Source organism: Epinephelus lanceolatus, chromosome 16 (genome assembly GCF_041903045.1).
Source record: "Epinephelus lanceolatus isolate andai-2023 chromosome 16, ASM4190304v1, whole genome shotgun sequence".
Lineage (NCBI taxonomy): Eukaryota > Metazoa > Chordata > Actinopteri > Perciformes > Serranidae > Epinephelus > Epinephelus lanceolatus.
Genome location: NC_135749.1, coordinates 30642959 through 30667885, shown reverse-complemented (window position 1 = coordinate 30667885; position 24927 = coordinate 30642959). Strand labels below are relative to the sequence as shown.

The following is a 24927-nucleotide window of genomic DNA, read 5'->3' as shown; positions in this document are numbered from 1 at the left end:
CTAATCTGCTTCCTCATGGTGCTTCTAATGGCCTTTGTAAGAGTTCACCACATGTCATCAAAAACAGCTATGCAGAGCCAAATCTCTAATGCAACTGTCATTATGAATAAACATATTTGAAGGCATTTGCCCCTTAAAGCTGTAGTTAGTAACTTAAAGATATATTACATGTGACAGATGAGAACAGGAATTTTTGTGAGGAAGCACTACCCACTGGCTGAAGGAGACATTCTCATTTCACAGCAGAACAGTACACTAAAATATGTTCTGAAAACCATCTGAGGTGAGAAACAGGCCGTGCAGTAACAGAATCTGGATTCATATTTGATCTGAGCTGTCCAGTTTGACAGTGTGACCACAGTTGACAAGCAGTAACATGATTGACAGCTGCGTTCGAGACTCCTCAGCTCTGATTGGTTGGTCTTATTTCCGTGGATGCTATTAAGCTGCCTACCTGCAAGAGTGTTCCCTTGAGAGTAAAGTGTTTATAAAGCCGGCTGCTGGCGCTATGGTGCAGGGCTGTTATTGAACATTTGAGGTGCAAGCTAGCTTGTAGCTGCGTACTGTAGCAAGACAACAGCATTCACTGGAATTACCACAGATTTCTACATATTTGGGCAATTTATCTGAAATTTGGTGGACACATTATCCCAGACCCAGTTTTTCTTCTGGTTGTCCAAAACTCTGGGTATTCAGACACCAATATTATCATCAGCTCCTCCATCTTGTCTTCTCTGTGCACCCATGAAGCCTACTAATCCATCGGCTACGGAGGCACACCCGCCAAAAGTTCAGCATAATGAACATGGCGAAATTTTGTGTGTGTGTGCATGTGGACGGCAACTGCTTCATACCCCCACTCCTCTGCTGCCTTCCCCTCATTAAACTGACTAGAGGTGACGAATTACCGTAGGGCAGTATGTAAGCCCCTTTAGGAGGACTGCGAGCACTACTTGTTCACAGATCATCTGTCTCATGTACCACTGTCTGGATGTAAGTATGAAAGTTATTTTTCATGAAAGTTACCAACTGCAGCTTGAAGGGGCAAATGACTTCAAGTGAATACCTCAGTGTGAATTGGGGCGAGCCTGAACTGACCTTGACTCTGTCTGAGACTGAATGAAATACTTCAGATATAGTTCAGGATTCTTCACTTGGCAGCACGTTCACTCGCCCCGTAGTCATAGTTAAAAATGAGTCCTCTTAGTCCCCATTGCTGCACAGCCAAAGGTAAAACTGTTACTGCTTATGCTTTGTAGACTGTAGCACACACCGCAGGCGGTTAATATCAGGCTCTGAACTCATCTGACTGGTGTAAGTGGATGTACATGTACACAAAATCAATACCCAGTTCCGTCGCTTCCATTTGCTTTGCAGTGTGTTTTTATGGCTGCATTTTACAACTGCAGTTGTACATGTATAGTTAATCTGTGCTCAGTAAAACTCCTGGCACTGGAGTTTATTCCCTCCGAGGCCTTACATTCCTGTGGTGTTATGTCAGGGTGGGATTTGAACAGAGTGTGGTGCATGTGTGTGTGTTTGAAAGAAGAAGAGACGTCGGTCAGTGCACTACTTGTGTGTTTGTACATAAATTACCTGTCAAAAGCTTGTCAAATGTGAGTTAAGGCGCTTTTGTATGCTCATACTCTCTGGTGTGCTTTGTGTGCATACGTGAGCACAGACTCGCACAAATGTGTGTGTACAGGCTGTAATTTTTGTGCACTTTAGGCTGAGGGTAGTTTTTAAGGTGAATGGAGCCAGGAGTGGGGGATCTTGTCTGTGGAGTGTGTGTGTGTGTGTTTCTGTTAGTGAGTCATTTATTGAGTGTTTGTATGAGCGGCTGTGTGTGTGCAGCAGCTGGATGCTAAATGAGCACAGAGCTCGAAGAGGAAGGTCGGGAGGCACTTGGGAAACCTCCTGAAGTTCATAACCCCTGCAGGGTGCCAAGGAATGGGAAAAACTTAATTAGACAGTGTGTGTGTGCATTTCTGGATCCTGTCGATGTGTGTGTTCTCATGCATGTAGATGCAACTCCCGCAGGTGCCTTTGGTAAGTTTGAATGTGTGTTTTCTGTAGGAAAGAAAAAAAAAGGCAACACAGATGAGCTTTCAAGGTGAAAAGGGGTAATGAGCTTGAAAGAGATGAATCCTCTCATTTATCTCCACTTCCATCCATCCATCTATCCATCATCTATCTATCCATTCCTTTACCCACACCCACCACATCCACCCTCATCCCCTCCCTCCCTTTCTCTCTCTCTCTCTCTCTGTCTCTTTCCCGTCTGTCTGTGCTCTTTAGTTTTCATCCCATCTGCTTGCTCTGTGTCAGAAAGCATCCATTTGAAATCCTGAGAGTCCCAGAGGAGAAAGCACAGCGAGGCTAAATGGGCCAAGAAAAATGCCAAAAACAAGATGCTTAAAAAAGTCATTCTGACTTTTTCCTCTCTCCCTCCCTTTCTCTGTCTCTTTTTGTGTGGTTTACAGTTTAGTTCTTTCTCTTTTCTTTTTTTTATACCACCCTCTGATTATTTCCTCGCTGATGAAAAGCGGGGAGAGAGAGCCGGAGATGAAAAGCACCAGCTAGAATCCGTGATGAAGAGACGGAATTGAAGATGATTTAGGCAGGAAATTTCCTCCCTCACTGCGGCATCCAGGGGTTGCATGAGGAAATGATTGAAATCGTCATGGAAACACCGGTGGTCGGATGCAGGAGGGGGGACTGTGTAAGATTTTGGTTGTGGGGCAAATTATATGTGTGTGAAGATCAAGGATAATCAGCGCTAATTGAATAGACTGTGGGTCTTGGTGTGTGTGTGTGTGTGTGTGTGTGTGTGTGTGTGTGTGTGTGTGTGTGTGTGTGTGTGATGTACAGTCACTGTGGCCAGGTTAGAGATGTGACACAGCAGATAGACACTGATGGCTTTTAGTGTGTACTGGCTAATAGATGCTTTTGAGGTCTGTGAGTGTGTGTGTGTGTGTGTGTGTGTTAGTGAATGGAAAGAAATTTAGGGCATTAATCATTTATACAGTATGCGTGTGTGTGTGTGTGTGTGTGTGTGCGCGTGTGTGTGTAAACGTGTAGCTGTGTGTGTTTGCTTCAGAGTGTCTGCATGTAAAGTGAGAGTGACTGATGATGTTTGGTTGTGTGTGTGTGTGTGTGTGTGTGTGCAGAGGGTGTACAGAGGAGATATAACGCGAACGCGCATACTGAATGTTTCTCATTATAGTGCAACAATTAGTGCACAAACGGCGGCATAAAAGCTAACTTAAAGCCCCATTAAATGTAGCATCATTGCTTCTTTAAGGTGATGTATTTCCCATTTAAACAGTTAAGGATCATTCCAAACTGTAAACCAATATACAGAGAGTGGAGGGTACATCTTGTGTCTAGTTTGCAAGAACAGGTTATGCTATTATATTAATGTGAAATCACTGTAACGGTTAATTAAAGTTACAGGTTCTTGTTGTTGCTCTGTAAATTCTTGCACTGGACATCAGATGTCTCCATTGCAAGAACATTGTACTGTATTGGTCCTCACAATTAGTTTTAAAATGAAAGAAGGTTTGTTTATGAATTGTACTGTTACTTAAAGTCCCCATCCAACCATGTTCAAAAGTGTTAATACTAATATTTTGTTTAACATGGTTTTCCCACCTAATTATAAAAAAAAAAACTCTAAAAGGTGGCAAAAGTAGATCTACTCTTTCTCCCTTTCTGAGAAGTTCTGGACCTTCCCTGCATCACTGCTGCTTGCAGTAGGTTTGGCTTTCCTCTTTCTGCATTACCGCTTGTGCTCTGTTGACCGGTACAAGCGCAATGCACATCAAAATGGCTAGCGTTAACAGGAGAGAGCAGCCACACTGCGCGCGTGACCAGCACTGTTCAGACACAGCTAAGCTGTTGCTCAGCTGCAGAACATCTGGAGAATAGGAGGCTTGAAGATTTTTTTCTGTATGACGCACACTTTTCACAACAAAAATAGACAGTGAAAATGGTCTTTTGGTGACCATATAGACATTACACCACTGTTCAGTACAGTTTCAATGTATATATCTGTACAGACACTAAAAAATAGAAATATTCCCTTTTGTGAGAACATGTGAACCCCACACGTGTGCATGACACAGCAGTTCAATGAGGTTACCATCACACACTTGTGTGTTCCCAGCATTACGGTGCATTTCCATTGCATGTCTCAGCACTTTCTATTCATTTCCAATGGACAGCTGCAGACATATTTGAGCAGTAGATGGTTGGAGTGCTGTGGCGAGTTAGGAGGAGGGATTGCGGCGCATTTGCTGGTCTGTATTTGCATAAAGTAGAATAGATTCATTTTTATGGAAATGAGTCGGTCCAGCAGCATTGTAGCCTACCTGGTTCACAAAACTCTGACCTAGCTGTTAAACTTGGCGATGCAGTTTGAAAATGGAACAAGATTCAGCAGTAGCATTGCATATTTCTCTCCTCAAAATGTTTTCAGAAGTAGATTTTGTCGGATTGTTTAGATTGAATAATAAGACGTTTAAGAGAGGGCCACTTTTTTGTTTCCTGTTTGAAGTGGAACGCAGGGATTTATGGATCGCCCAACTAGCAGCCCATTTATCTTAACAGCTGAATTTCACAATGGGGTACACCACCAGTGTGAAGCCCAATAAGTGGCCAGTTGAGTGGAGCACTGTGTCCCCCGTATCCTCACTGAAGCTGGAGGAAATGTAGCATTAGGGGAAACATAGCAGAGATACAGCCATACATATTTGAGCCTTAGTCAGACCCAGAGTCGGATAAGAAGTCTGCTCTGTGCCAAAATCAGCGACTAGCGGATGTATGAGAATGGTAGCCTGAGTGTAGTTAGCATCTTTTATTTATCGTGTTTGTCAACTTGCTAGCTTGTAGGCTTACTGACAGTGGCTGAGACAGCTTAAGTGTTTAAAACATACAATAATATCTGCTACTGAGGGGTTTGTGGTAGATAGGAAACTCTGGGGTCCAGCTTACATGCAAAAACTGCACACTATGCCATGTTGGGAACAGCTAGCCTGACAATTACTTTAAAGGCCCGGTCACACCAGAATCAAGGGAACAGCAAACATGATATATGTTTTTGCTAAAAGCTTGGGGACATAATGACTCTCCCTGCAGGGCTCACTTCCAAACTGTAGCTGGGACATGCTAGCACAGGTTAGTTAAAGCAGCTCCCTGAGCCGGGGAACTGTAATTGTTGTGTGTGTAGAACTATGTTTTGTATTTTATGAGCATGCAAGGTGTGTACAAGTATGTACATGTATATAGGTGTGGGTGTATCCAACATAATGTGCAGGTGAATGGGAGGAGGAGAAAAACAATCAGTACTGTATTTTTTTTAGTAATGCCAGACCTGTAGCAGTACAGTACTTTGTGTCATTACTGCGCCATTACATTAAAGGAAAATGTACATGTAGCCCTGTTCACCTGTTTGAGGTTCAAAGTACCCACTGACTTGGGTTTGTATAACAACTTTAATGGCCTAGATGTGCTTTGCCATAGTGTGATATTGAAAAACACTACATGTTCCTGGAACATGGCACAGTCAGTGTGCTTTGTCATTAATGAATGAATCCTAATCTGACTCAGTCAGATGCTGCCTAAGTAGCACCCTGTGCTAGATGCTACAGAAGTACCTTCCCAGTGCACTGTCATCAACTGGAAAATTGTAAACCATTATCGCCTTTATTGCTGCGTGTCCTTCAGTCGGACCTCATGCGTTTCTTTCATCATGCTTTATTTGCTCCCGTCTGCACAGGAAAAAAGCACAGAGTTGTTTCTTAAAATCAATCCTTAAAAATGCACCCTGTCAAAGTCAGCAGTAAAATCTTTAGCTCCAGCTTGCTGTGTCAGTTTACTCTCAAATCCTCTTCTTACTGTACATCTGTGATTTCCAGTCTGCGTTGCCTCTGGGTCCCATTAACCAACTGTGATAACATTTAGCCTTGGCCTCACCTCATCCACCTCCGCTTTCATCTGCTAGGATTATAAGCCTTTGCCTCCCAGACACACTGCTATACATGAGGAAGGTAAATCATGACTTCATTCTTTTTACTGTAGTTTGTTTTTGACTTTATATAAGAAAACACAACACAATTTTAAGCGAATGTGGGTTATTTCTACCCAAGAAGCAGAATGGAGTTTGATTCAGATGCCCAGTTCTTCTGAAGGCAAAGATAAACCAAAGGTCAAATGTGTTTAAAGCACAGATAAGCAGCAAATGAACAACAAATGGCAACCATTTTTCATTAATTTGCATAAAGACTGAGATCCTCCATCTGTGCCCATGGCACTCGTTTGAATTTGGAAAGAGACAGCGATGACAAAACTTGCAGTATAGAGAAGCCTGCACTCATAAATAGAAAAGGTCTTTTAACACTGATGGTGGTGTAATGGTGATGGGGCACTTCTTTGTTTGCCAGATGGAAATAAAAATATTTACTGTCTTTCTGAGTGAAGGTTATTCTGTCTTTTCAGTCTTCATGATCATGGCATTCATAGTCCTGGAAGGTCGGCAGGTCAGCTAAATATAGCTAGCTATCACCTTAATCTGATGGCAAGAACGGCTAGTGTGAAACTTGAACCCTAGTAAACCAACTTGGCTTGACTTATAATCAGTGGTGGCAACTTGGTCTCAACTTGTTAGTTATCGATGTTTGGTCAGTGGCCTGTTGGCATCAGACACCAACGAATAGAGGCACCCTCACGCTGCAGTATGAGACACCGCAGGCTGTGGCATTCGTTGATGCTCCTGCAACTACTGTAGTAAAAAGAATGACAAAGTCTGCATAGGGCGGGCAGGAGGGGAGGTCGATGGGTCAAGCAAGCACCGGACTTTCACTCAGGAGCCCGCTGTTCGTGTCCCATGTGAAATCAAAAGTCATTTTAATGAAGATGTAGTGTGCTAGTGTGTGTAGCATACTATATTATAGACACCACATGACAGAATAATAATAATAATAATAATAATAATAATAATAGCACACTTCAAACAAGAAATTCAGCACAACGTGCTTTACAATAGGGCAGTATAAGCACTGAGTGTCATATGATGAAAATGTGATGTCACATTACGTAAGTAACAAACTTAGTTATTCTAGGCCAAACCATGATGTTTTTTCTAAACCTAGCCAAATGCTTTTCTTGTGCTTTTTTTTTTTTTTTTTTTTTTTTTCCCCACGTATGCTCAAAGTCGATTTTTAAAAAGACTATATGCATTTAATGAGCAGAAACTTTACATTTTCTGTGAAAATGGAAGTTAATTTTGGAAGACATGATGGGTGTTACAAACTTAAATTGACACGCTGAACATCACCAAGGTCCAAAACTGATGTAGGAGAGGTACATAGCGTGACATATTTTGAGGTGATAGGCCACTGACCAAGAGTCTATATTTAACAAGTTGGAAGTGAGAATGTGTTGGTGGTGGGTGGAGTACTTAACATCTACACTCAATTAAAAGTGCAATTACTTTTTCAAAGTACAAATTACTTTACAATTTAATATGTTTTGTGCAGGCCAGTGCAAAATAATAAAAAAGAGTACTTGTTGATATATTTTTTTAATAGATTAATAATCCTAACCCCTTTTAATGATGATAAATGAATTTAAAAGCCCAACAGACCACTAGCAGAAGATAAGTTAATCACAATATCAAAAATCAATGTGACACATGAAAAATTAACATAGTAGGTAGCTGGCTAACAACATTTTCACTCACAGTAACTTGAAGGCTGTTGCCTTGTCTAGATTTTGGTATTAAAAGGTGTGGCCAGAGATTGTTTCTGGGGGTTGCCTATTGCTCTGGGTTTTGCTCCTTCACCATCAGACTGTGCTCAAAACACAGGTGGTGCGTCTTTTTCTTCCAGGCAGCTGAAAACTTGGTATCTGCAGTAGAGGTGGTCCTTGTGCGCTCTCCCTCCACTCAACCCTGGCATTTAGAGCAGAATAGTTGTTTTGAAGGTATCAATAACCAATGGAGCAAAGTAAAAAGTACATTACTGGCTCCAAAATACACTTAAAGAGTAGAAGTACAGTTTAAAGATAGGACCAAAAAAATACTTTTTTACTTATGTTCATTACTTGTACAATGTATCTTCATGCAACGGTTTGTATGATATCAACTAAATTACTGCTTCATTAATGAAAGTTATGTCCTAACATAAATTTACGGAGGTTAGGTTTAGGCAAACTAAAATTACTGTGATAAGGGTTAGGAAAAGGAACATGGTAACAATGTACCTCAAATGACTGAAATTGACTCCAAGTTTACCCAAAGTCCACATTGTTCTGAACACCTGTCTCCTGGGGAAAGTCCTGTGTTTGTTTGACCTTTCCACCACCCCAACCTGACACCTTATGGCACCTCTTCTTTCTTTATTCTTTATTCCCATCAGTGCATTGGTTACATGATCAAAGCCTTTCCAAATACATTATTATATACAATTTACTCCCTCATTATTATGTAGGATATGTACACGTTTTGGTGCATTACTTTTTTAGTCAAACTTGTAGTGTATTACTACCCACCCAAGCTTATCATATTGCTTAATTTCATTCAGTGCACTGTATTCATACCAGTACATTTTTTATGCTTGTGTGTAACCTTACATAACATTGGCTCTTCCCACTCATGTTGAACTCAAACATTTACATTATATGTGCCTCAGGAGCAGGTCCATTTTTAAAAAGGTCTGTATAGCCATCATTTCAGGTTAAAGGTTATCCTACTCATGCAGGAGACACTTTTTAATCATTGTTCATCATCTGTGATAAACCTGCAAGTGTCCTCCTAGAAGACACTCCATCTAATAGTCCTGCTGACCTTTGTGTTAGCATCGCAATTACTTGTATTTTTAAGGGAACCTGTTAAACTTTGTGTGGGAGGGTTTGCTTGAATTCCCTAGAAGCACGCTGCTCTGCAGGTCAATAAGCAACTAAAATCAACATTTAAGTAATATTGTTGATATTTTCCATGAAATGCGTAATAATAGCCAAATTATTCAGGCAATTGTATGAGCCCAATGGGGGATCTAGAAGCTCGGTGTGAAATTGCTGTTCTATACACATAAAAAAAAAACATTTACATGTCTCAGGTGCTTGTCTAAGTGGCATCCCATACAATAAAATGAATAAAGGCATATTTTATTTTATTCAGAAACTCCTCTGTCTAAGTGGGTGGTCTTTGTGAAAGAGAGATGTCTCGTCCTTTTGTATTTTGTCTTCAACTTAAGTGTTTTGAAGTTTGGAGTATTTTCATGGGTACATTTTTTTTATGTCTTGTCCTTGACCAAAAGCTTCGTTTAATGAGAATCCCCACTGTGGAGCTTTTAGAGTCACTGCCTTTGGCTTATTATACGACTGTTGAAGCAGCTCTCTGTTTTCAGTTTTGAGGACGATGCATGGAAAGAGGAAAGAGAGAGGTGGTGAACAAAAGATTATTTAGATTTTACTATTTTTATACTGCTCAGACTATCTCTGTGTTTGTCTATCTCTCTCTACCCTTCTAACTCTTTCCACCTTTCCTCACATCCCAAATCTTCTCATTTAGATTATCCCTACTGCAGTGAATGTAACTGACTAGAAATGGATAGTTTTCATGGCTCTCCTTCTCCCACCACCTCTCTCCCTCTCTTCCTCTCTCTCTCCTAATCTCCTCCATGTACATGACACTAATACAGAGACTGATATAAGCTCCCCTGCCTCTCCCTTTGACATTTATCACTGTGCTTCTTAATGCAGGCAGGCTGCTGCTGTTGATGAGAAATAAGGATGACAAGCATGGCCTATTTTCTTGCTAACGATAGTCTCTCTGCTTTTTTTTCTATTTTTTTTTTTTTTTTCCACTCTTTTTCCAGCAAATATATTCACAGAACAGTGTTTACCAAAGCGTCTCATTGGGCGGTTGACAAGGATTTGACACTGACGTTGATCATGCATCTAGCACATTTTTGTCGGAGCAAATCCACAATCCATTAGTGTTTTAGATTGTAATAAGTGATGTCAGAGAACGCCTGCAGGAATCTTGTATCTGATAAAAGATGTTTTTCTACTGTACGTAGATGTATTTTTAGCCTTTTCTAAAGGCATTAAACGTCATGGTGCTATGTGCTGTCACATTCTCTGATTGATCTACATGGAGCCCTGTTTACTACACTCTACCCACCAGGCCTATTTGATAGAGGACAATAACAAAATATCGAATCTGTGTCTAAGTTAAACCTGATTTTAGATTTAAAAATATCCTATATTTGGACATTTTGGAAAATATGCTTATTCACTTTATTGCCAGGAGTAATAGAGAGTAAGTTTGGAAGATCAATATCAATCTCATGTCTGTACATAAAGTATGGAGCTATGGAGCCAGGAGGTTATAAACTTAGTTTTGCAACAATGAAAAAAAAAGAAGCACAGACAGTCTGGCTCTGTCCAATGTTCAAAAGTACGCCCACTAACACCTTCACACGAACTGTCTGACATGTTGAATCTTGTCTTTTTAATTTGTATACAAAAAGCAACTAGTTGTGGTTTTTCAGAGGGGTATGTGTATATGCATTTTTTTAACTCATCTGTCTGCACAGAAGGGAATTAGCATATAACTATTCCTATTTTTTCAATGATTGTGCAAACAGACTCATTGTCAATGCAGACCAATGAAAGAGAAACTCTGCCCATTTTCAACCAGCTCTGTGTCATCACACGGTGGGAGGTGATCATCGATGATGTGTTTCACATAAACCCGCCAACTTTTGCTGGTGAAAGGGCAGGGAGCCCTGGGCGCTGTTGGCATGGGAGGAAACCAAGCACTATTCATCATTCACACTGTGATGACACAGAGCTGGTTGAAAATCAGCAGTTTCCCTTAAAGGGGCCAGCATACTCTGTCAGACTGCTTAAAGGATGGTTATATAGCTTTGGAGACTCCCTCTCCCCACACCTTTCCAACATCAGATTGGAGGGGGCTATATCCTGTAGCACCTGCACTTCACACAGTGAACTGTGTTGAGGTGAGAAAGCAGCCAGGGTTTTTAAATTCCTCCCCTAGCTCTCTTTTCTTTTCTTCACACAAGAATTTGTCACTTTTCAACCAGGTGCAACACTATGAATAACTTTTAAGAGAGAGTTTGTGAAAATGCATGCCATTATTCCTGTAGTTAAACAACATTGTTTTCCCCCACCTTCTATGATGGTTAGCTTTTCATTCCATCTTCCAGTGTGGCTGTTTGGATCATGTATAAACACTTTTGATTTCCAACTTGGTTGGACAACATGTCATATGAACCACTTCTTCTCTAGTATAACTCAGCTCTCAGAACAATAGTTCTTCTCTTTGGCTGGAGGAACCCAACATAATGGACATAGCAATCATGATATCACCCACTAGCTTGTGGACTCCTGTTTTAAAGCCTTGAGTTTGTATTTTGACCATCACCATTCTGGATATTTTGAGCCAAGTGACTCTGCGTGATTATATTTGGATGAGAGGGTGGGGCTGGGGAGGAGCCAGGGTTGAATGACTTGAATTAGCTAAGGTGACATCTTGCAGCCCTAAATTATGCATAAAACTTAATAAAATTTAAACCAGTGAGTTATATAAAAATGCATCCCCTGTACAGTTCTCATGAATGTTGAAATTAGCAACAGAGACCATAAATGTTTTATTTTTTGTACCAGGCAGGAAACATTTCTGCTGTAAAGTTGAGCATTTTAGTGACTGACTTGCTTTTGGAGCCAGCCTCAAGCTGCCATTCGGGGAAATGCACGTTTAAGCACTTTTGGCTTCATTTTTCAGCATCGGAGGTTGCTGCTTCTAGGAAACATTATATCTCTATATGGCCTTTTTTTCACTCTCAGTTTTGACTGAAGGCCAATCAGTGGCCTCTGGCACTAAAGGCCAATCCCATTTTTCCCTCAACCAATCACAACCCTTGTCACTCTTTTCTTTTTGGTTAAGGATGCATGAAAGTCAAATTTTGTGTTGCTGCAGTCTGACAATTTGTTTCCAAAAGAATCAGCTAGCAGTGTGGTTTACTTATTTATCAGCCATGTGAAAGATGAATATCCATTATGTGACAAAGACTTAACGTTATTCTGAATTCTGAATTCTGAATCTGTAGTTTGATATTAGCCATGATCACTGAATAGGCAGCAGCTAACTAGTTCCCTTACACGAGATCATTTCTGGTTAGCTATCAGTTATAATCCCACAGCGTTTGATGTTAGAGCTTTGGCTCAGGCTGCTCCTGCATGTGACCCGTGATTTATTGAAAAAAGAACATGGCAGCTGTAATGGGCCTATGTAGGAGTATTGTTCTTTAAAGCCTATACAGAATGATAGATTTTTAAGCACTTGATTAACAGAAGAAAGACAGCCACCAAAGACCCACCACAAAAGGCCATTTTTCAGCTGCCTCTCACTCAGGCTCTTGATAAATGCAACTAATGACTAAAATATAAATGGCACAATAAATATAAATAACATTTTGGCTCATACGTTGTGTTTCCTTGCCAGTCTGTAAGTTTGCAGAGAGAGGGAGAGGGAGAGAGAGAGAGAGAAAACTAGGACAGGCAAAGTTGGATTCATCATCCTTAATGCCTTCTGTCACTTCAATTGGATATCACCAGACACTGTCCCCTAATTTAGACATCATATCCTGTCCCAAGAGCGCTGCCTTGTACGCCCAACCCGTCTGTCTCACCCTGGCATAACCCTCCTGCATCCCCCGTGTGAGACCAGAGCAAGACAGTGTTTGAAATCAAACTGGGACCTCTCTTCTTAACTGTTGTCTCTCTACCAGAAACCTCTCCGTAGTTTTTCTCTCCTCTCTCTCAGTTCCTCTCCTCTTTCATCTCCTTCTCTTTTTTCTCCTTCACTCTCAGAATGAACAATTTGTATGAATCACAGGCTTTCAGTCCAGGCACACTTATAGTGACATCCCCCCACTGGTTTTGTTAACATAACTCATAGTCACCAGCACTGTACGGATTATTATTTGATGTTCTACGCCATTTCATTGAGAAAAAAAAAAAAAGTCATTCCCTCACTGGTGCTGCCCTGGCACGTAACCCCACACAGTGCTCATTTCAGCCAAGCTCGGATTGTTTGATTGGCATTCATTGCTGTGTTTGCCAGGAGCGCTGGCAGAACCTCGTTGTTATTTGCATAAAACAGGAAAGGGTTCAAATTTCCCTGCTGTTCTGCGTTCTGCTGCCCTTGCTGCACCCCAAAGAAAAATCAGCATGCAATTCACAGAAGCAAAGAAAATTTGCTGGCCTGGCGCAGCTCTGCTCTATAGGTTTGACGCTTCTCCTTGCCTGGTTTGACACTTTCTTTTCTCCTCTTTTTAGCCCAGCGTGAATCCACTTGTACAAATCCTACACTATCAGAGCCAGGCCTCTTTTCTCTGTCATATTCCTGCAGAGAATCCTCTTATAAATGTCCTGGCATGAGTCCTGCTCCACAGTGTGAACCTTTTACCTTTGAGCGCCGCTGATCAGTGAGATCTGGACTCGGTCCTGGGTTGACAGCAGGCGATCACTCTGCCCTGTGGTTTGAGTAGCTGACCGATAAGAGAAGCATGGGGAGGCAGCAGTGGACGCAAAGGATGGGAGGATGAGAGGGAAAGAAAGGGGATGAGGGGTGGGTGTAATTAGGAGGCTGAGAAAGAAACAGAGGGTAAAAATGGGAGGGCTCGAGGGATGTCGAGCATTGTGGCACTTTCCAGGCGTGACTGTGTGCTCTTTTCAACTAAACCTCTTCCAATAACCCCTCTGCCTGTCTGTCCTGTGTGTCTGTCTCTCTGTCTGTCTGTCTGTCTCTGTGTCTTTGCCGGGCCGATACCTCTAACACATGGCAAAGACAGCATGAGGCACTAAACAAACTGCTTTTTTGCTGACCCATTTCTCATTATTGTTTCAATCTTCAACTGAAACAAGAGTGGAGAGGCAAACTTGGCTCACACCAACATGAAGTATAGAACAAAGGACCATTACAGTAATAAAGGCTTTTCCCCAGCTGGCAAAGGGGGGCGGGGCAACAGAAACTGAAGTGCCAGCAGCTGGACAGACATGTGTTTAGAGCAAAATGTCTGCGAAATGCAGCGCAACAAGCCGCTGGGAGAGAGTGAATGAGTCCCATTCAGCCTGATCCCAGCAATGACTGACTGCACCCTCACCAAGGGATTACACTGAGAAGAACATTACTACACACTTGTAAGAGGATTGTAACACACGTAGAGGAAGACACCACTACTATCACTACAGCACACTTACAATACAAGAAGAACTGTGAATACCTCCTCCAAAACTGAGCGAGATTTCCTTAAAGAAACAGCCATCAATTGCTGCACTTTTTTTCTTTTCCTCCATCCATTTTCCATCCCTCCTTCCAACCCCTCCATCCCCTCTGCAGAAGCCCTGGAGGATCCGTCCAGTGCCGGCGTCGTGGCGGGTGCTGTGATCGGCTCCCTCCTGGCCCTACTATTGGTTGTGGCGCTCATTGCAGTTCTCCTGACCCGAAGTCGCCGGCAGCAGAGACGTGGCTACCCCAGCAGCGGGGACTCCATAGCAACTGGCAGCGGCGGCAGCAATGGAGGAGATTACGGCAACAAAGCCCGCCTGCTCTTCAGCGGGACCAGCAACAGCAGCAGTAAGAACGGGACAGGCGCCAACAACAACGGGCCCATCTACACGTATCGTGAGGGCTGTGACGCCACAGGCACTCTAACGGAAAAGGCCAACGACTACCACCACCATCACCTCCACCACCCCTCAATCGGCAACCCCCCGTCCGCCCACGACATCCTCCTTAGTGGCGATGTAGATGAAGCCGAGAGGAGGAAGTTCGACCTGGATGACAGCATGGAGGAAGAATACGACCGGTTCGGAGGTGGAAACATGCTACCTCCAGCTTATCACGTCCACAGAGGCCATGGCGGCGAAGAAGAAATGGACGTGTACCTCGACGACGACATGGAGTCTCAGAGAGACGGCTCCGTCATTTCCCGAACTGCCATTTATGTCTGAGGGCGGAGGAGGGGAAAGGAAAGGTGAGGGCTGAAAAAGTGAAAGGAGATGCGGAAAAGGGGAGTTCAAGCCAGCCTTCTTCGACATCGCCTCCATCAGCTAAACACCTTCCTGCATCACGTTCAACCTGATCAAAGAAATGCCATTAATTACATCCTCTCTGCTTGACACCAACTGTGTAATTTTCTAAAAAGAGGATTAAAAGAAAAATGATTAAAAAAGGAAACAGAAAGTCAGAATGAAGTTTTTGTGAAGCTGATGAAAGAAAACTCGATGGCAGTGTAGTGGACTGTGGCTGAATATGTGACTGTGTGTAATCGTGGAGGCGGATTTCATTCAGTGCCAGCCGAATATAACAAAAAAATACTGCAAACAAAAACCACAGCAACTCTGACGTGACGCTGCTTCTTGCTACGTTCTTGTTTCTTCAGCTTTGCTAGTGTGTGATTGTGTTGAGTGACTACATTGTATTTTATACCTTAGCAGAAATCTGCAAAACCAGGAGCACCATAACCACTATTCAGAAATCGCCTTGCTGTTTCAAAATATGTGTATAAGAAAAAATCACCATCAACATGTTGAACTCTGCACAAAACTGTCCAAATGGCTTCTGTGGATGTTGCCACTGTCGCTGCAGACTCTTGGGACAGGTCTGAGACTTCACCCGAATTGTTTTAAACTTGAAAACTTGTCGCAGTGGCAACAATGATGGAGTTTCTGTTCATCGCAGTGAAAATTTTTTTTTGGGGGGGGGGGGGTGGGGGGGGGGTTACAGTGACTCGAGTTCCAGCCCCACCCTGTGACATCAACTGGTTTCCTGATGGGTGCTGCTGGAGCGAGGGGCCACTTAACTGAGTAACATAACAGACTTAACAGTGCGTGCTAATGTGTGGCTGGCTGTGGTGTTAATGATGTGCATCATCTATATATTGGGCGCCGTCTCACTATAGCACAGTTGTTGTTATTGTTCTTGTTGTAGATGTTGTTGTTGTTGTTGTTGTTGTTACTGTTGTGTAATGGTGTTGATCTCGCAAAGGAAAAGACGCACCGGGAGCCTTGGGGGTTTCACACAGTACCACATTGGGTCGGTAATGACTCATTTAATGGGTAAAAAAAATAAAGATGTGCTTTTTTTATGTTTCCAGCTCTATTTTCCCCCTTTTCCCCTTTAAATCTCTTCTCACTTCCTATATCTCCCCTTTCTTTATTTCCCTTTCCTCTGCCTTTCTTTTTCTCTCTCCATCTCATTTCCCTCTGTTCCACATGCACCATTTGGGTGTTTTGCTGATGCTCTGTCCCACACACATTACATCTCTCTCGCTCATTCTGCTTTCTTTATTTACATAATGGGCGGCTTAGACGAGTGCCGCAATGGCTGTGTGCAGGGAGAAGGGGATAACTCGTATTTATATTCTTATCTGGGTCGCATTCAACGAGGCAAAATATTCACAGGCTTTGTCAGAGGCTGCTGTATTTCATGTATTCATTTTCCATGTCCTGCAGAATGTTCTTAGGCTATGTACTGGATTATTCCATGTTCTGTATTCTGATTGGACAGAAAGACACGGTCTAAGGTGCATTTCAACAGAGAAAGTGAAACATGCTTAATGAAATCCTAAATTCCCAAACCTTTGTTTCTTGTACACAGCAAATCTAAAGGTGACGCTGCAGCTTTTCTTAAAATAAGTGGGATTGTTTGTCTTGAACATCAAGAGAGTTCACTGAAAACTGCATTCAGGGTTCCCACAGACATGAAATTCCTGGAAAAGTTTGGGCATGGTTTATGATTAACAGATTGCTTTAGAAAAGTTTTGGAATTCTCATGGTTTTGGCTATTGTTTAAAATATGTTCATAAAAATCCCAAAACATGTCTATTTTATGTAGAAACATTATCAGTATCACATGATACAGACAGATCAGATCAGCATTGCATCATCACCAAGGCCACGCCCCCTTTTTGGAGGAAAGAAATGCGCTGTCACATCTGAAGAGAAACAGGAAAATGCTGGAAAGCTGTTGCGCAGCAAGTTAAACAAGTTCCACTGAGATCTAAGGAACATAAGAAATTGAATACTCACTGTCACTGTCAGTGTGGTAAATGAACAAATGATGCTAGCGGCAGTTGCTACTGTTTGATGGCTAATGGACAGTTGCAGTACAGTCATACACTATGGCAGCATCAGACTGTCATCTTCAATTAAATCTTAGCCTGTAGATCAAACAGTTGGCTATTAACAGGTTAGTTATTCACAGACAACACCTTACCTAATGATTACTATTATCATGATAGGGACATCTATAAATGAAATATTTGCCCATTATGTAGTGAGAGTGTCCGAAATTAACTTTAAGACTCATCAGCCAAGGGGACTGGTAGATGAAAACATATTTGTTTTTACCAGCCAAAATATTAAATTTGCTTTTGCGTCACACATACATTTGTTTCAGTACATTTCATTGTGATATAAGATATATGCTGTCACAAACTGGGTCAGTGAATGTGAGTCCACACAAAAGATCTACTTAAAACCAGCAGAATTTATTAAACCAAAATTAACTAAGTATGTAGGTCAGCAAAGTCAGTTATGAAAGCCATTCAAGGGTGTGTGTCAGGTGTGCTGTGGAGGTGTTGAAGGTACAAACCAAAAGCAATGATTCTCAGTGGATGTCAGCTGAAGAAAGGGAGCGACTAAGTGAACACAAGCAGCTTTTATAGCCTGGAAGCCCATGTGAGCCTAATCATGGCAACGACCCTCCCATGTCAGCCAACTGCCTGATGAGGCTGGCTGGATCATTCTCAAAGACGGTGAGAGGGGCGTCACAATGTTAAATACAAGCTGGAAAAAATGGCCAGAGCAAAATCTGAATCCAAATGATTTTAACATATTGAACAAATCATCGGTACAGCCTCAGCATGTGCATAAGTTACCTCTGATAAGCATGTCTTGTAAGTCATGTCAACTTTAAGTATATATCTAGGGCTTTTATTGTGAAAGGTAAGAATGGAAAAAGTGCGGCTAAGGTCCTGCCATTGACAATGAGGGAGGCAATACAGACTTTATATTTTTTTATTTAATCTTAACCTTTCTCCCAGGGAGTCCTGGCCACCTTGGTTAAACTACGGGGTCTTCGTGTTATTTCAATACCCTCATAAGTATGGGTGCTGCACTAGCTAGCAGTTGTGGCAAGTGAGAGTTGAGAGAGTGAGAGCAGATCAGCTTATGTCACATACGGTACACAGTGCAGCAAACTAGGGGTGCTTGAGACGGTCATTTCACAGCACTGTTTAAAAAAGGTGTGTTTGTTTCTGTGTGTTGCACAGACAGCACAATAGCGGTCTAGGAGTAGCAAAACCCAGTAGTGACTGTCGGCATAATTTTTCATTACGTGACTATTTTGGTACAAACACTTACCTGCCAGTGTTGCGGATAGCCATCTGAAATTTACTCACCAAACGGAGAATCTACCTGCATTTGGTGCTTGGCAGGTCTTAATTTTAGACCCTGCATGAAGATGATCAATATTCCAAGGTATCGCGGACGTGCAGGTTCAAGAAGGGTTGCAAAACTTTTATTAGACATGTCCATAAACAAATGTTAGTTTAAAGGAAATGGCCACTTTAGAATGAAAATACAGACAGTATTTACTCACCCTCATGCCGACAAGAAGTCCAGTGTAGTTTTTTAATCCACAAAACTCGTTTGAAGTATCGGAGGATAACAGCTAGCCGGAATAACAGCTACACTTGAAGTGCATGGAACCCACATTTTGATAATGTAATAAAACTCCGCTAATGCATTTCAAAAACATCAGAATGACTTGTCCGTCGTAATCCAAGTGCCCTGAAGCCGCGGCATGCAAATTTGGATTACGACGGACAAGCCGTTTTGACTTTTTTGAAATGCATCAGCGGAGTTTTATTACATTTTCAAAATGATTTTGGACGTGGGTTCCATGCACTTCAAGTGTATGGAAAATCCGGCTAGCTGTTATCCTCCGATACCCGGAACGAGTTTTGTGGGTTAAAAAACTACACTGGACTTATCGTCGGCATGAGGGTCAGTAAGTACTGTCTGTATTTTCATTCTAAAGAGGCCATTTCCTTTAACAAGAAAAAAATGCACACAAATTTGTCAAAATTATAACACAAACACACGCTAAATTGCATCACAACCACGGGACCGTCGTTTATTTATTGTTAAAAAAGGGGGGCGTGGCCTTGAAGTTTTGCAAAGCACTGGTGCATGCCAGTCTGATCTCTTGGCATATGCAGCTAGTTGGTTGTGGGAATGTCAGCAAATGCTGGCAGTTTGCTTATCCAAATGCTTGGAAAATGTGTGTGTAATCATGTATGGCTATGTTGCAATATAGGCATACCCACTTTGTATTTATATAAAGTAATGGAAATTAGGTAAAATATTATGAAACAGTTGTGGAAAAGTTTTGAAATTATTCTGGTAAAAATGTGTGGGAACCCTTTGCATTGGAAGACTGCAATTTCGAATTTTGATGATTTGGAGACAGAATGATTTCTAATGAATTAACGGTGGAGAATGGATAGCACGAGTTGAGAACTGAGATGAACACATTTGCCTTATTGACTCCCAGCTTTGTTACTCATGTTTTTTTTTTTGTTTATTTGTTTTTTTACAAGGGCAGTTTCTCAATTAACTGTTGAATTATATCACTTGTCTTTTCTTTAACGTTGGGTGGGTTGTTAGGAGACAAAGAGAAGCTCTGGGAAAGAAATCATCATAGGCAAACCTCCTCCGAGATGTATGAAGAGCCTGTTAGAGTTAGAAAAAAAGAGATGTGAGCAAGGCCACAGTAACAGAGAAATGAAAGAGGAGCAAACTAGACTGGTGCTGCATGCTTCAGCAGCCAAACTGAGTACACCCTCTGCTTTTCAAGCTCACTATGTCACATCACAACCATACTTACTTACTGTAGACACGAAGTGTTTGATCGAGTAACTTCGGCGGCTGGAGTCACTTTGCAGGCGAGTGTACTGTGACTAAAATACAACAGTGTATTTACACTTTTACATAATGTTAGTTGAAGTAATATTTATGAGAAAGGATCTGAAAAGGGAATCTTTAATGAATGTGATGATCTTCAACACTGGGAAGATCACATTTAGAGTGGGTAAACAGGCTTGTTGACCCCTAAATGATCTCATACTTGTATGAGTACCTTAGTCTCATTTCATTTACTCATGCCTCATTATGATGTAAGAATATTGTGACAATGATTAAGATGCCATTACTCAAAATGAATTCTAACTACTGTTCTGTGGGTTTGAGATCTAAAAACAGACCCTTTGTCATAAGAAAGCTGAGATGTTTCAAATTTAAAATGCAAAAGTTGGTTTCAGCTCTACTCCCACCAAGTTCTAAGCAGGTCCCTTGTTGTTAAGTTGTTGTTGAACATTATACACTGTGCAATCTGTTACTCTGTAAATGAGACAGTTATATCTGCTATGTTACAGTACATTTCAGTGGAGACATTCCATAATGTTTTGCAGTGTGTTCGGACAGGTTGCCGATTAATCTCAAAAGTAAGAAAGAAACAGCCATACTGTAACTTCTGTTGCCTCACGTGTAGTAAGACTTGTTTATTGTATCACTGCAGTACAGTTAAAATTAAAGTATTGAAGTGTGTTTTCAACTCCGCTGGGTGCATGCATGCTCCAAGATCCAGACGTGTAAACTCTGCAGAACAAACAAGAAACACGTTATGCTTGAGTTTCATTATTTAGATAAAAATATATGATGTAATGTCTCCAGGTTACAATTTGAACCCACAATTTAAAGATAGTTTATGTTATGTTTGAAACACTCCTTGCATTTCCCAAATGGAAAATATCCTCTTTCCTTACTGGAGTTTAAAATGTTAATGATTTTCACCCCAAAATAAAATCCCCGACTTTTTAGAGTTTCATCTCTCTCCAGCACATTTACCCTCTATTTGGCCATTGTATGCCTCAGCACATCTTTTCTCCAGGGGATTTCTTGCTGCGGCATAATTCTAAACAGTGGAGTGTGATCACAACTTTGGCGCCTAATTAGTCCCAGAATCTTGTAGCGTGCATGTAGCCTTAGTGAGAAAACTCATCAACAGTCATAACTTTTGTTTTTGCACAACCCATTTTCAATAAAAAAAAAACCTTTCTGAAACAATTCTCTGTGGAAAAACTGGTAATTAATTAAGCCAGGCTGTGTGATCAGTCTATAAATACCAGATTCCCATACCTCTTTCTCTCCTCAGCATATTTCACAGCACGGCGCAGTGTAGTGCACCTGCTCTGGGATATTTAGCCTCCTCAACAGATCTGCTACAGGACATGTTTCACGTTTTGCTAACTCAAGGAGAAGTATGCTCCCTTTGTCCCAACAACCTCCCTCAAGTTCAAACAATTCCACACACCTGGAAGCTTCCCATTACATAACACTTTTGCCCACCGTGCAGTCAGCCCAGTCACAAGAAGAAAATGTTGCCATTGCATGTTTCTGCAAACTACAGACATTACATTTGTATGTTTCCATATGTATCATATCAACATTTTCTGAAGTAAAGTAGTGTATGACACCTAGACACATAGACACATAGGCACCTAGGCGAGATGCCTGCCAAGATACAGACCACTGTTTGAGACCAGCAAACAACAAGGTCAATTGAGTGTTAGCGACCCATTGCTGTTTTTGCAGCTGCTTTTCATGTACCAAACTCGAATGTTTTTCCAGCAACTTTTTGGGCATCAAGCATGGGTCTTTTTTAGTGACCCATGGCTGTTTTTCCAGCAGCTTTTCAGGTAACCAGTGTGGGTGTTATGTAGCAACCAGTCACTGTTTTTCCAGTGACTTTTAGGCATCAAATGTAGGTGATTTTTAGTGACCTGTTGTTGTTTTTCCACTGGGGATACTGCCACAAAAAGTGGTCGTTTTTACCAAGACATTGCTGCATTTTCAGCCAGGATAGTGCCATGAACAGCGGGTGTTTGACGCCAAAACAAGACAAGTTAACCACCGTGTAACACTCCACCCCCATTTTGTAGCAAAAACGCCTGAAATGACATACCCAAATTAAAATGATTGTAGCTTCTGAACTGCTCTGACTACATGCATGCATGAGGTCTTGCCAGAAAGACAACTCCCTAAAGTTTCTTGTGAAAGTGTCAGAATCACTCTAGGTGATACAGAGACAGTAATGGGCCTTTGAAGTCAGTAAAAAGTTGAAGATTTTGGTCTGCCTAAAATAAAAAATATTTTTCAGGATGAATAACTGTCTGTGGCTTCATCGGTGGAGGTAAATGACAGTATGGGGCTGTAGCCACACTATCAATGAACACTTGTTTCAAATTTGAAGAAGAAAGCACAAAGTATGAGCATTCTACAGTGTTTTTTCCATGAAAAGATCCAGGCGGAGCTCCAAAAGATAAGCCGGTCTCTCGGCTTCAAAACAGTACTGTCAGTGATCAAACAATACTCAGCCAGCTTTTAACAGCATTGAAATCAGGCGCGATTGTGATAGCTGATGTTGTTTTTGACACAGAAACACCATAAAATATTACCAGAATAAAGCCACATGAAACGTGAAAGTTATGATCCCACTTTCTAGATGGCGTATCTTAGCCAAAAATAGTGGTAGGAGTGAGACTCTTACCTTTTATAAACCAGCTATGTCCCTGCTAACAGCTCCACATAAGATTGCGAGTAATCCTTTAACTTTTCCCGTCAAAAAAATGGCATGACATGACTTGTCACCACTCATCGCGATTTTGGACTTTGTGTTTTTAGGCTGCTCTGGTGCAAATCCATAAGAAATAAAAGAAAAACAATGTTATTTTTGAAAAGTCAAGAGCTTCCTGAATCCGGGCAATACCAAACATCACATGGTTTGATGATGTAGTGCGCCTGGGAGATACCATTTAACAGAGGAGGAGGGTAGAGCGAGGACATCGGCATCCTTGCCGAGTTGGAGAGGTTAAAGTACCGTAAAACATTTTCTAAATTCCACCTGCACTGTGATCAGATGTCAATATGCAAATACGTTAGGTGAAACTGGTGGACTTTTTGGTACTTGTTGCTTTTGCATCAAGGAAGCAGGAGCAGGTGGAGTTTGATGGCTTTTCAAAGTGCTTGGTCATGCTGTAGAGATTGCATTTTGCATTTCTGTGAGATCCAACCACGATGCAATGTGCGAGCATTTCCGCCTTGCACTACCACGAATTTCTCTCATCCAGATAAGACATGCATGCATATCACATTTGTATGCCTTTCAGATGCAAAAATGGGATCAAAGAATTTTGTGCCTTCATTCCAAAACATCCACTTCTTCAAACAAGTCTAAATATTCTGTAATCTGGAGAAATGTGCTGTCAGACCAGATATTTGTGAATAGAGTTAGCAAAAATGACTTCATAAAGTAAAAACCAGGCCACTATGGAACATATCTGACCTTAAAATTTGTAAAGACTTGATACATGCAGGAACTACACAAAGCTTCTTGGATCTTTTTATGTGCTAAATTTAGGAGAGAGGAGTTAAGAAGAGACTATCAGAGAGATGTGTTTCTTTATGTCGAGGAACTTAACGAGAAGACTGAAATGCAACCTTGAAGCAAATCTATCGGCGTAATTCAAATGGTGCTCGACAATATTATTCATCTTTGAAGGGAAGACACAAGATTCAATCATTCTTAAGTAAGACTTTCTTGAATTTCCTGTTTTGTAGAGAGGGGAACAGACTGTCCATGCTGCCTGTCCGGTGAATCGAAAATGGGGTCATGCTAGTTACAAGCATCCCTCTCTGATCTTTGGTCTGCTGCCCCGCCTTACATGGCGTGTGCTCTGGGAGGCTGCAGTACCGAACGCAAGCCCTGTAAAGTCTTGTCCTTGCTGCCGCGAGTGTGGCGCCCATGCTAAGCAGAGGACGCTGTAACAGGTCACTTGGCTCTGTCAGGGGGAAAGAGAGTGGAACGGAGGGAGGGGAGAATGGAGGATGGAGGATGAGGGTGGTAGCTTGGTACTCCGTCTGGGGAATACCAAATAGGCTGGGAGAGAAGGGAGAGAAAGGGAGACTTTTTCTTCTCAGATCAGAGAAATCGAGAGTTAAAAAAGACTAGCAGCAGAACAGAAACTGAAACCTCAGCCCCTGCCGAGAGGATGAGAAGACATCACCGGATTCTTTTTTTTTTTTTTTTTTGTAAACCACCTGAGACCGAGAACATTTGAAACACTGTCAATTATTCACCATCGAGCCTGGAGTTAGAGATGGGCAGATTTGTTACTTGTGGAACCCAAATGGTTGGCTGCAGCGTAAAGATGACAGAGAGTGTGTGAAAGGAATAAGAGATTGGCAAGATGGGATTTACAGCTCTGATAATGAAAGCTGGAGGTGGGAAGGAAGCCTCAGAGGAGTAGTTTTGAACGCCGTGCCACCCCTCGACTTGGCGATTGGCTGCTTCCACCCAATGACAACTGACAGTCCTTTTCAACCCGGCCAATTAGTAAAAAAATGGCTGTCCTGTTTAGCTTTCCTCAGTGCAGTCTATCGGCGACAGATCTTTTTAATTGTAAAGAGGTGTTCAGCAGCACTCCAGGGACCTCTGTGCAAGGGTGGAATTGTATATATCCCTCTTTTTCATATTCCCTCTCTCTTTACTCCGGCTTTAGCACCCAGTACAAGCTGTTCTCTATGTTTAATTCAGCAGAAGGCATGAAAGTGTTCCGCATTATCTCTCTGCTTCACTCTAAAAGAGGAGGAAGACGGCGAGATAGAAAGAGAGGAAGAGAGAGGAGGATAGAGGGGAATGGAGTACAGACAGAGAAGGAACAGAGCGGAGGAAGAAGAGGCCTATTAGTTATTGAGCTCGGCTTTTGT

General features: G+C 41.8%; 1 protein-coding gene across 4 annotated transcripts in view; it reads left to right on the top strand.

Annotated features, from left to right (window-relative positions):
- pvrl2l (PVR cell adhesion molecule related 2 like) overlaps positions 1 to 24927 on the top strand; it is a 445969-nt gene that overhangs the window by 250180 nt on the left and 170862 nt on the right. The window contains exon 7 of one of the 4 annotated variants that reach the window (XM_033637390.2): positions 14432 to 15789. The exons of the other annotated variants lie outside the window; for them this stretch is intronic. Within the exon in view, the coding sequence (XP_033493281.1) occupies positions 14432 to 15045 (614 nt within the window). The 3' untranslated portion in view covers positions 15046 to 15789. Of the gene's footprint in view, positions 1 to 14431; positions 15790 to 24927 lie in introns of those variants that run through there. 4 annotated transcript variants of the gene reach the window in all.